At 42.0% G+C, this 12,132-nt stretch overlaps 1 protein-coding gene across 3 annotated transcripts in view; it reads left to right on the top strand.

The window, feature by feature from the left end:
• Nucleotides 1–12,132, top strand: part of map2k7 (mitogen-activated protein kinase kinase 7) — a 20,299-nt gene continuing 8,167 nt past the window's right edge. Inside the window, exons 1-11 of one of the 3 annotated variants that reach the window (XM_030046393.1) lie at nt 1–159; nt 2,102–2,149; nt 5,315–5,459; nt 6,160–6,226; nt 7,339–7,452; nt 8,485–8,604; nt 8,921–9,028; nt 9,146–9,325; nt 10,416–10,496; nt 11,729–11,871; nt 12,069–12,114. In XM_030046393.1, the coding sequence (XP_029902253.1) occupies nt 36–159; nt 2,102–2,149; nt 5,315–5,459; nt 6,160–6,226; nt 7,339–7,452; nt 8,485–8,604; nt 8,921–9,028; nt 9,146–9,325; nt 10,416–10,496; nt 11,729–11,871; nt 12,069–12,114 (1,176 nt within the window). In that variant the 5' untranslated portion in view covers nt 1–35. Of the gene's footprint in view, nt 160–2,101; nt 2,150–5,314; nt 5,460–6,159; nt 6,227–7,338; nt 7,453–8,484; nt 8,605–8,920; nt 9,029–9,145; nt 9,326–10,415; nt 10,497–11,674; nt 11,872–12,068; nt 12,115–12,132 lie in introns of all 3 variants that reach the window. The other 2 variants (XM_030046521.1, XM_030046459.1) reach the window with 2 other exon arrangements.

Below are 12,132 nucleotides of genomic sequence, written 5' to 3' on the forward strand. Positions count from 1 at the left end.
TCTGCTGGGAACTACATGGTGCTCAATTTTTCAAGATGTCGTCGCTGGAACAGAGGCTGTCGCGAATCGAGGAGAAACTAAAGCAGGAAAATAAAGAAGCTCGCCGGAGAATCGACCTCAACATCGACATGAGTCCACAGCGATCACGTCCCAGGCCAAGTGAGTGTCCTTCTGGGAGGACCGGGGAGTCTGTAACGGGCAGAATACCGGGGGGAAAGATCGGAGCGGAGAGGCGGAGGGAGGGGAGGAGTGGGGTGTTATGCTCCTGTTAGCCACTACATGCTAACAGGCTAGCTACATAAACAAACACCGACTCCCCTTGCTCGTTTCATTTTACACCCGTCCCATCACTAACTCCATACGCAGGATGTTTTCCACAGTTGGGTACAGCCTAAGTTGTCAAACGCCATCATTGTCATGAAATATCTCGCCAGCAGTCACGTCCCGAAATGTGTTTTGATTCTGTCCTGTCAAACATGCTAAGCGAGCTAGCATCGAGCTGGCTAACGTCCGTTGGCAGGCCCGGCCATCTGTCAGTTTGTGATTTTTAATCTGTTTAGACGGTGTGACGGCCGTGCCACTCGAGTTCAATTCATCGGTAGCTCTCCCCTGTCATTAACTACCAACTTAGTCGTGAAAGCAGAATGAAATTTCAACCAAATTTCGACTCTGGATTAGATAACAGGAGCTAGCTAAGTCGTGCTAACAGATGTAACTAGCTTCCGCCAGGTTAGCTAACGTTATTTAGTCATGTATGATCATTGGTACGTGAATGTTAGTGTGGATACTTCATATCTGTGTGGGTGCCGGTAAAATGCTATATATCGACACTCATCCATTAGCTAAGGCTCTTCTTATGTTTAAGTGGATCTGGATTAAGTGTTGATGGTATGTAGGAATTGGTGAAGCAATAACGTTGGGCCTGTGAAGTTCTCTGGAGGAGAAAACTATGAGCCCAACTACTAGTTCAGCAGGGCAGTGTGCAAGGTGTGTGCCTGCTGGGCAGGGTTGCCAGGTCTGTGAGACAAAAGCAGCCAAACAGCAACTCAAAACCAGCCCAAAACCCGCCCAACCCGGTATAAAAAGGGCCCAAAAATCAGCCCAATACCAGAACTCAAAATATGCCCATAAAAATCCATATAGGCTATGTTGCTTCCAACAACAGTCCAAGTCCAACAGCATTGCTATAATTGCAAAATGCACTATAATATCTATAAAATAACACCATAAACTAAAGGCAATTTCCCGAAACAGTTCATTCACCTATTTAATTTACAGTATATCAGAACTTAAAATATAATATGGGATACCTTACTTCAGCTGACAGGCACTGGGCGCGAGTGGTGCTGATGATATGATTAGACATGTGCTGAGTGGCCTCACACAGCATTGGCATATTATTTGTCTGTGGAGCATGTGACATATGTGGATAGTTTATATGCTGATCTGGCGCGGAGTCAGTTTGACAGGATTTGGGTATAAACATTAATCATTCAAAATATGAATCTTTATTCATGTCTGCCCAAGCCCAACCCGCAGACAAAATTTGTTACCCGCGACTACTCTTAAAAAGTAGCCCAATTTGGCGGAAAAAACGCGGACTTGGCAACCCTGCTGCTGGGGTGCATGCATCATCAGACATCCATGGTGGTAGAAGTGGTAAAATAATGCACTTTTCAGAGCTGCTTGCAAACTACATTGAACCGTCTCACTCTGTGCTTCTAAAAGACCATTTCCCCCCACAGATCATGACTTCTCGCCTATTCATGTGAGGTTTGGGGAACACTTGAGCACACACCTGCTTACGTCCCCGTTCCGTTCTCCTCTTGAAAATGCGTTAAGTTGGTTTTTGCTGTCTGTCAGATCGAGAGTGTGCCAAGTCAGTGCACAAGTTTTCGGCAGATTGCTCATGTTCCTGTTTTGTGTATGTGTGAGGTGATGCTGGAAAGTGTCTCTGTGTCAGTGAGAGACCGAGAGAATGAGATGGTGATTCCAGACGTGTTTTCATGTGTGCAAGCAGGTGTGTGTGTGTGTGTGTGTGATCGTACCTGCGAACAGTGCAGTAATGTGCGTGTGTGTGTATTTTCTCTCCTCTGTCCAGTCATCGTGATCCAGCTCAGTCCTGCTCCAGCCCCTTCCCAGCGTGCAGGTATCATTCAATCCATCGCTCTCTCTGCCACTGCGCCTCTCCTTCTACCCCCGAATCCCTCTGTCCTGCTCCCCCTCCTCCCATCCCTCTCTCCTTCCTCTAATGTTTTTATAACACTTAAAAATCCACCAGAAAGTTCTGTTCACCTTGAAAAACCTAGTCAGGTCTCACCACTCTCACTAGATTAGTTTCTTGTGCCTCCCACCCTCTGTGAGTACAGACTAATAGGCCCTCAGTACAGCAACCTCATTTAACCACTCATATATCTGGTACAGTTTTTTAAGGTCTCTTACTGTGAATGTAAATGCACAGTTTTTGTATTTAGTCTAAACAACAGTTACAGTATAGAAACTCTTTTTTTCAAGTGATTGTGCACTATCCAAACAGCATAACATACCTCATATGGACTGACTTAAATGGTCTGTTATTGACTCAAACGATGCAGTGACTTAGAGTAGCACCGATCAACACCATAATTTGAACTATAATATCACAGACATTGATTTACTCATAACTTAAACATACACGTATTTGATTTGTTCACTTTCTTCAGTTTCTCTTGTTTTTGAAACTCGCTTTAATTTCAAACTGCTGTTTACCTTTACCCACCCACACACACACGTGCACTCTCTCTCACACACACTCAAACATCTTATTTTCTTGTCCTTATTTTTTTAAATCCACTAATGCAGATGGATATCTGTCGAACAGTAGAATTTTTTTCACACCCTCCCTCAAAGTTCTTCCTTCCATCTTTCCTACCCAACTCATTTCTGTGTGTGTGTGTGTGCCAGTGGCAGAGCAGTGTAGCGTGTGTGAGTTTGTGTGTATGTGTGTGTGTGTATGTGTGCGTTTGTATGTTTTTTGGTATGTATGTCCTGTGTGTGTGTTAAATGATTAACCTTTGTTTTGCTGGAGGCAGAGAATCACGGTGCATGTGGCTTTTCTGCACGGCACGTTGTGTTTTTTGGGTTATGTTATGTTTTACACAGTCTCTAATCCAGCATCCCCACTGGTACGTCTGCAGGAGTGCTGTGAACAGTCTGGCTTCTCTCTTACATCTCTCTCCCTCTCTCTCTCTCTCTCTTCTCTCTCATCTTTCCTTTGTCTGGCCATTGAAGACTTGCCTCACTGTCTGATTCTGACTGTCTGACTTCCAGCTTGGTCTCTGCTATGCAGTTTTGGCCGCATTTCTCTGTCTTTCTCTCTCTCTCGCTCTCTCTCATCGGACAGTTTGATGTTGTTTGTCTGTTCTTCATCTTCTGGCATCCCCCTCCCTCCCCCTCTCCCCTTTGCAGCGGCACTGTGTGAGCGGGAGGCGGTGCAGCAGTGCCTTTGAGTGTGCGTGTCTGTGTGGATGTGTATGTGTGTGTCTCCTGCACTCCCTCGTTTCTGTGTCTCGCTCTGTCTGCCCGTCTTTCCTCCCGTCCGTCCATCTGGAGGCAGCTGAACTGTGGAGATGTGATCTGTGCCAAAGACAGCCTGAGTCTTCCTTCCTCTCCACACTAACCCCTCCTCCCCTTCGCTAACCAATTCTCCCCTTACAGGCTGATCCATCCACAGGTGACTCACGGATGCAAACACCCGCTGGCACTCTCAGAGAAGTTGTTAGTGTGCTTCTTACCAAACAAACAAACCGAAACAAAATAGCTAAATGGTCTTCTTGTTTCCTGCATTTGGCTGAATGGTAGTATTGCAAAATGGCTACCATGATAGACCAGTAATGATGGATTACGAGGTTAAGTTTGTAGTAGTCTCAGAGTTGTTGCAACGCTTCATTGAAGCCACATCACGCTCAAATTGAGTAAAATATTCTCATGCAAGATGCCAATGCTTTATAGCTACACCATTACATCAGATTGAAAATATAAATGTCTCATGCATCATTTTATGAGCGTTTCCCCGTAATTCAGCAGGACACGTTTGGTATCTTGGAAACTTTGTGATGGCCACAAAAATTTAAAGTAAACTTCTGTGGCTTTGAACAAAGCAGCATGCATTTGTAATGACAAATCCACCTATGGGACCGGCAGGGATGAAGAGTTTAATCGCACAATAACAAATATAAAACATTTCGGTGCATTTAAGAACAGTAGGTCTATCTGAGGTAAAACTGCCAATAATGAGGGATTTAAATTCTTAGTAATAAGAAGTCAAATGACCTTTTTATTTAGTGTTACATGCTGTCACTGTCAGTGAGGTCTTCATTGCTGCTGACTTGTCGTTTGAGCGTTTGGTTGCATGATGGGGCCATGCTAATGCTAATGTTGTTGTTTCTCCTAACATTTAGTAGTGCTGGAAATTTCCAGTTGAGAATGAGTCACATTCGTCTATGCATGCATTTACACCTGACACTTTAAGCCATCCTTGTATGTGTAGAGATCTGTGTTTAAATGGGGCTCAGAGCTTAATGATAGATCCTCTGTCTGCATTTGGGATTTCGGTGCCAGCTGTGAATGGGACCTAGAACTGTCAAAGTGGCCTCCAGGGTTATAAAATTATTCATGGCTATCAGAGAGGCTGTGCTGTGTGTCTTGATAATTGCTTTAAAAACAAATCCACATCCCTAGACTGCACCTCCCCGAGCTGTGGGCTAACCCTTTGCCACCTCTCTCTTCCTGAGAATAGTGTTGCTTCTGCTGTGAGATAACAGTCCTGTTTGTTCTAACGACGGTTCGGGGCAGCAGCGAAACATAAACATAGTTGGAAATGGTTGGGGGTGGGGGGGCATTGTTTAAATGGTATGCAAGGTTTAGAAAGCAGTGCAGAAGGGCTGACAAAAATGGAAGACAAAAATACAGTTTGCACGTAGCAATACATCAGATCAGATGGATCAAACCCTGAGCGAATTACAGATCCTTTGATTTAGTGACCGGGAACAAAATAAGAGTCATTCTGCAGCCAGAACATCAGGAAGACAATGTAAAAAGTAAACCAGACTCCAACTAAAACACCGTTTACTAGAGCTAAAGAAAAATCCACAAGAACACGTTGCCATTTTGGTGCACAGCAACAGTAAGCGACTAAAATAGTGGAGCCAGTGAAAGCATGACTAAATAGTAGCACCTTGCACCTTCTCTGGCATGCTGGCCTTTGGTATAAAGAGCTCCATTCTGCTCTCTCTGTCTCTGTCCCAACTCTAATGTTTTGCCCCCTCCACCCCAGCGCTCCAGTTGCCCCTGGCCAACGATGGAGGCAGCCGTTCATCTTCCTCAGAGAGCTCACCTCAGCACCATCCCTACCCCAGCCGCCCACGACACATGCTCACCCTGCCCACACCTCAGTACGGCCTGCAGAAGAGCCTAGAGAAGTATGTGGATACATGGACACACTGATGTGTGCTTGAATAACCATATAAGTGGTTCAGCATGTTTCAGTCCATTTACTGCAATTTATGTACACTTTACATTACCGGAAACCATATTCCACAGCATGCTGTTGAGGTTTTAATGTATTTTTCCTACCTTGCACACAGCTGTTTGTATGAATTCATTTCAGTATGATACAAAAATCAACCTGCAGAGATTTGAAACCTACCTGGGATGGGTAATCCATCACTGTCAATGCTATGGTGGGATCTATTTATCTATTAAGTCAAACACAGATGATAAACAATAAGCAAACATGGACAACGTGAGAAAGAATGATATGGATTTCGCTTCTTATTGTTGTAAAAAAAAAGTGCAAAAATATGTTTTCTGGTTTTATCGATGGTACCGGAATGCAGCATTCCACTCTGTTGCACTCAGAGTCTCCACCACAAAATAATCCCAGAAGAAGGGATTGCTGTACAAAGTAATTTCAAATATTCATGACTTCTAACTTCTTAACCCAAGCATGAATGTTTGTGGCATGTCTTTGAATTGAAACAAAAAATACAACTGAAATATTAAAAAAAAAAAAAAAGAAAAGAAAAGACCTGAGTGTATGTACTTTACATAAAGAATCCACATGCACGCTGGAGGGACGCTTTGGCTCCCTTGTGTTGATATTTTTTCTTGTCCCTACAGTGCAGAGATCGACCAGAAATTGCAAGAGATTATGAAACAGACTGGCTACCTGAAGATTGACGGCCAGGTAAAACACCCACCCACCCACACACACACACAGACAGACAGACAGGCGTTTAATTTGTTTAACCTGCAATCATGGACATCCTGCACGTCCTCATTATCGAGCAGAAAACCATCGTAAGGTGTTGCACAACTGTGGCACTACAGTACTTTAATGCAATTGTAGTCTTGCACAATAGCTGAGCCACTACAGATCTTTCTTCCACAATCATAAATGAGAAAACATTTGAAAACAGAATTGTTCAACATGGAAAAAAATGTATTTTTAACACAATAAAAGGGTGGGCAGGCAGTGTGGCACAGCCCATAGGGACACTGCCCTTCAACTGGAAGGGCCTTGTGGCAGCAAACATCTCCCTTGTTGCAGTGTCCTTGAGCAAGGAACTGAATCCCTACCATGAACCCTTCTGTTTTAGGCTAATATTGCTTGTTGCTCTCCCTGTGATGGTTGGCAAGCAAAACAGATCATCCACTTAAACTATACCAAAAAGCCATGAGGTGTGATGGTATTTTGTCCCCCACGGTGAAATTGGGCGATGTCTGGGCGATATGGACAAATTAAAATATCTTCTGCCAAATACAGATATTGTGATGATGCCTTAAGGGTGACTATTGGTACTTTCATGAGATATTTATGAACAAGAGAATATTTATAATTTATATGTGACCAACCAGGTAGAGGCAACTAAGAGAAAAGCTACAACAGTTCATGACGTCCAGAAAATTCTATCCTTTGACCACAAAAAGTCCATGAAAAGACAACACTCTATGCTATCCAAAATCCTAGACTAGTATATGTAGTCTCATTATAATATCGATGTAACGTCAGTATATTACCCAGCCCTACTGGTACATTACATTCAATATCTTATCTTATCTTATAATCAACATTACTAATTGGATATTGGCAGCACTTGGGGGAGTGATGCATTTCACCACCGTGATCAGGCATTTTCAGAATTACTCTGATTGGCCGAAAGGAAGTGCTGCAGTTAGATAAAAAACAAGTAGCATGTTTGACACTGATACCTAGTGGGACAGCACTGATTACTGTTGTCTTGTTACATGGTGTATACTTGGTCAAGACTTTGTGTGTGTGCCTCTGCCCCTCCACAGCGGTATCCAGCAGAGGTGACAGATCTGATCAGTGAGGGGGAGATCGGCAGCGGGACGTGTGGACAGGTCTTCAAAGTGCGCTTCAAGAAGACAGGCCATGTCATCGCTGTCAAAGTAAGACTTTCCTCCTTCAGCTGGTAAACTGGTCGCACAGTCCGTCTTACCCTGTCACATCCCAGTGCTTGATGCTCAGAGGAACACCAATCAACATAAATGAAGGGCAGAAGAAGGGTGCCCACCCCATATCTGGTTCTCATTCTCCTGACTGGTTTACAAACACAAGTGGCAGTGATTATACAATGTAGCCACCACTCCTATTTACGAGATTGCTTAATTGTAGCCATGTAAGCTGTTAAGCAATTAGCCAGTCAGTCAGCACACCACAGGAGTTCTTGTTCGGCAAGGACTTTCCCTCTACACATTCATTGCCGGTATAGTGTTTTTACTTGCTTTAATTAGCCTCAATTAAATCATTGGAATCAGCTTGATAATTATTTTGAGAGACAAAAATGACTTCAGTGTTTGTGTGGGATAATTTTTGTCCCAGGCAAGGTTAATGATATTTTAGGTTCTCTCATTTTGTTTCTGGTGGATTTTTTTTTCTTTGATTTACTCTCTGTTTGGGTGAGCAATAGAGCTGAATGATATGGTAAACAAATAATATTAGAATTATTTTGGTGGATAATATTATTGCGGTATGATTCACAAAGTTAGTGGATATGATCATTCTTGCATCATAATTTTAATTATCACTTAGGAAAAAAATATTAAAACGATTATGATGTTTTTTTGTTTGTTTGTTTTTTGTCTTTACCATACAAACATGTTTACTTCAGTCTGAAGTAAGGCTGAACAGTACATTTTTAAAAAAAAAAATGATATTCCAATTAATTTTATAATTAATTTTACAGATAAGGACATCTGTGTAGCACCACAGCACAATGGACATTAAATACTGGCCATATTGCAATTTTGCTAACATATTGATTCATTTTCCAGCAGTAGTGAGCAGTCCAGGTAAATGATTAATTATATTTCACAGCCTTTACCTTTATTCCACAGCTGCAACGTAGGGAAAACCTTTGACACTGGTATATATCATATCTAACAGCAGGTATCTAATCCTAACTCTGTCTTTGTCATCAGCAAATGCGTCGGACAGGAAACAAGGATGAGAACAAAAGGATCCTGATGGACCTGGATGTGGTGCTGAAGAGTCATGACTGCCCTTACATCATCCAGTGCTACGGCGCCATAGTTACCAACGTGGGTTCACATACAAATGCATCACTGTCTGTATTAAGAAAAAAATAATAGGACAGTATTATTCATAACCAAGTTCAGACAGGCACATCTTAAAACCAAGACAGATTGCTGCTTCATGTATATTTAATATCTGCACCCAGTGTGTCTGCTTTTGTCCTTAAATTCATTACATTCCACTAAATTCCCCTATTTCAGTATCCACTGTTGCAGTGAATTTCAACTGGTCTAGCTTCAGCATCCACATTTGCTCTTAGTCATGAAGTCACAGTCCACACAGAGGCTGATTTTGTGTGTGTGTGTGTACATGTGTGTGTAGACGGATGTATTTATTGCTATGGAGCTGATGGGGACGTGCGCTGAGAAGCTGAAGAAGAGAATCCAAGGTCCCATCCCTGAACGAATCCTAGGAAAGATGACTGTGGCAGTAAGTGGCAGAAACACACACACAGATTAAAATGCTCATTTGTGTAACTTAGTTACCCACAGATATTGGTCACTTTTATTTTCTTTGTCTTACCATGTGTGTGTCTCTCTACTGCAGATAGTGAAGGCGTTGCTGTACCTGAAGGAGAAGCATGGCGTCATCCACCGGGACGTCAAACCCTCCAACATCCTGCTGGACGCTAAGGGCCAGATCAAACTGTGTGACTTTGGTATCAGCGGACGCCTTGTCGACTCCAAGGCCAAGACCCGCAGTGCTGGCTGTGCCGCCTACATGGCGGTGAGTGAAAACACATAACACATCACTGTCAATCAGTAACACACACAAACTGATGTTTTCCTGTCTGTGTATTGTCCACACACACTCACAGGTTTAGATATCTGTGTTTTTGGCCCTTATGTCATATTTAATGAATGCAATTAAACTGATAGAAGCAGCGCAGGTACACAGGCAAGACATCTATGTGGTGACTACCAGCAGTACATCACGGTACAAAATCTTGCCAGCCTGCTTTCATCTCTCTTCCAGTGTTTTTAATTCTTGGAATACATGCTTATGTCCTAAGCTGACATAAGAACTAATCTCTAGCACATTAAGCCAAAAAAATCAGTGTTTCCAAAAATGTTATTTTAACAAATTTGTTGCCAATGCCTCCTGAGATGCTCCTGAACCTCTAATTTACACACCAAGAGCTGAAGCATTAGAGATCTGGCTGGGGACAGATGAGTGAAGAAAGGATGCAGTGTCCTAAAATGTCAGATCATAGTTCATCTTATCACATGATAGTCAACTTGCCTTGCAGCCTTTAAACAGTTCAGTGTGATATTGACGTGCCATGCAACTTACTAGGGCAACATATGCCAAGCTCCTTCCCAATTAGGGTTCCCTCTACAGCACGCAGAGCTGGTGTTAATAGTTTTATTTATGTGTGGAAAGTGTGGAAAAGTATGGGATATTGAATTTTCCAGGTCTTGAAACATTTAGGAATTGCACATAAATTTGAAAAAAGTGTGTAAAAATGTGGCGCTATCATAGTATGTGTGATGCACATGTAATAACACTTCAAATTATTGTTGTAGATCCACTTTTACATTTTAAGATTGTTAGGATAGACTACGGCACAGTGTACTGTTTCTGTCAGCATGCATCATATCACATATTGACTAAAATGCCCAAATCCAGTGAAGAAATTGAGGTCTGGATGAAGTTCATCCCAGTCGCCCTCTGCTGGCTCCAGCCATGGTTCAGGTTCCTCCAGTCAAAACAGACACCAAAGCTGGAGGAGTTAGTGTTCATTTTACCATCAGCTGCACACAAATACACAAAGACATCCTAAATGAATTTTTGCCTGTTTTATGTTCCCTTTCAGCCTGAGAGAATAGACCCTCCAGACCCCAGCAAGCCTGACTATGACATCCGAGCAGACGTGTGGAGCCTGGGCATCTCTCTGGTAAAACTCTAATCACGTTTTCACTTTTTTCTTCATAGTACACATTACTGACTCACTCACTCACTCACTCATGGCAATTATGATGGGAAATCAATCAAGATTATCCAGAAACCAGGAAAAATGAGCCGTCTCCTCATGATCAAATTGTTATTTTTTGAAAGATATGGATTCTTATCTGACAGAGGTTTGTCCCGACCAGACTGCCTCCTGTCTGCTGAAAGTAACAAGCAGTTTCATTTCAAACTGCCTGTAATCCATACAGTAAAACACTAAAACCACTCACCACTTACCTTGGATGTAACTTCATAATATGATGTAATAGGCAAAACCCACCAGTACTCATATGATTTGGTGTCTTCTTCTCCTTCTGATACATGCTGATGTTTGTTTTAGAATGTAATGCAAAAGTAAAGTCATTAGTCTATCTAATTACTTTTAGAGGGAATAATTAGTAAGTAATGTGATTGCAATTTGTAGAAAATTGGAAATGATGATGTTCTAGAAAAATACACTGTGAAAAAGAAGGTGCACTATAGCTCATGGGGCTTACATTAGTAAACCTATAGTTATAAATCTTGAGTACAATATGTTATGAACAACAGTGATGAGCCTCCAGCCCTGTGCACACACTGTGGGTCTTCACGGCTTGTTTTATTAAATACTTAAACAGTGTCTGTATGTCCTCAAAAAAAACTTAAAATGTCCTAAATCATGTTACCCAAACTCACCCTGACTTGCCACATTCATATTCATATTTTTCCTTAAAACTCTCCCATGAACAAGATAAAAAAGATGGAGGGAAATTTAATAAATTCTTGGGTCAAGTCTTGAATATGAATGGATTTTGTCTGTCTCAATTAAAAATCAGTTACTAGTTATACACCAAATATTTATTTTCAGTTGTGTTATGTTTGCTTCTCCTGCATAATAAAACAGCATCTGAACATCAGAATGTGAAGTGTTCTTAAAATTTGGGGCATGGAAAAAAAAAAATGTTACTTTCTACATAGATCATGAAAATTTAACATTTTGTGAGGAAATTTCTCATTTGACAGAGTGGGAACCCTGAAGAAAATAATGTCTATTTATCTCAGAACTCTACTGGCTTGTTGATTAAATAGAATAGATTGGTTGCTTCTTTTTATCCAACAATGTTTTAACCAGCTCTAGCTTTGTAGCCACTGTTAATCATTTCTTTTGTTTTGGGTGTTGTGTGTGCTCCTGTCCTGCAGGTGGAGTTGGCCACAGGACAGTTCCCTTACAAGAACTGCAAGACAGACTTTGAGGTTCTGACCAAAGTGCTGCAAGAAGACCCTCCTCTCCTTCCTCTTAGCATGGGCTTCTCCCTCGACTTCCAGTCCTTCGTCAAAGACTGGTGAGCGGACAACAACCTACACACACTTAAACATGCATGCGCAGACAAATAGAGTCAAAGATTAATAGATGAAAAACAAACAAACAAGAACACCAGCAAACTGTAGCAGTTCACCCCCAAACAAGTGCAACTTAGAGCCGCATTTCAGCCTCTTCAGTCACCTCTTGCAGCTTTACATTGTGTGTGTCTTTCCACAGCCTCACAAAGGATCACAGAAAAAGGCCAAAATACCACAAGCTGCTTGTAAGTCACTTCTGACAA

This window comes from Myripristis murdjan, chromosome 1, assembly GCF_902150065.1.
Source record: "Myripristis murdjan chromosome 1, fMyrMur1.1, whole genome shotgun sequence".
NCBI classification, from domain to species: Eukaryota; Metazoa; Chordata; class Actinopteri; order Holocentriformes; family Holocentridae; genus Myripristis; species Myripristis murdjan.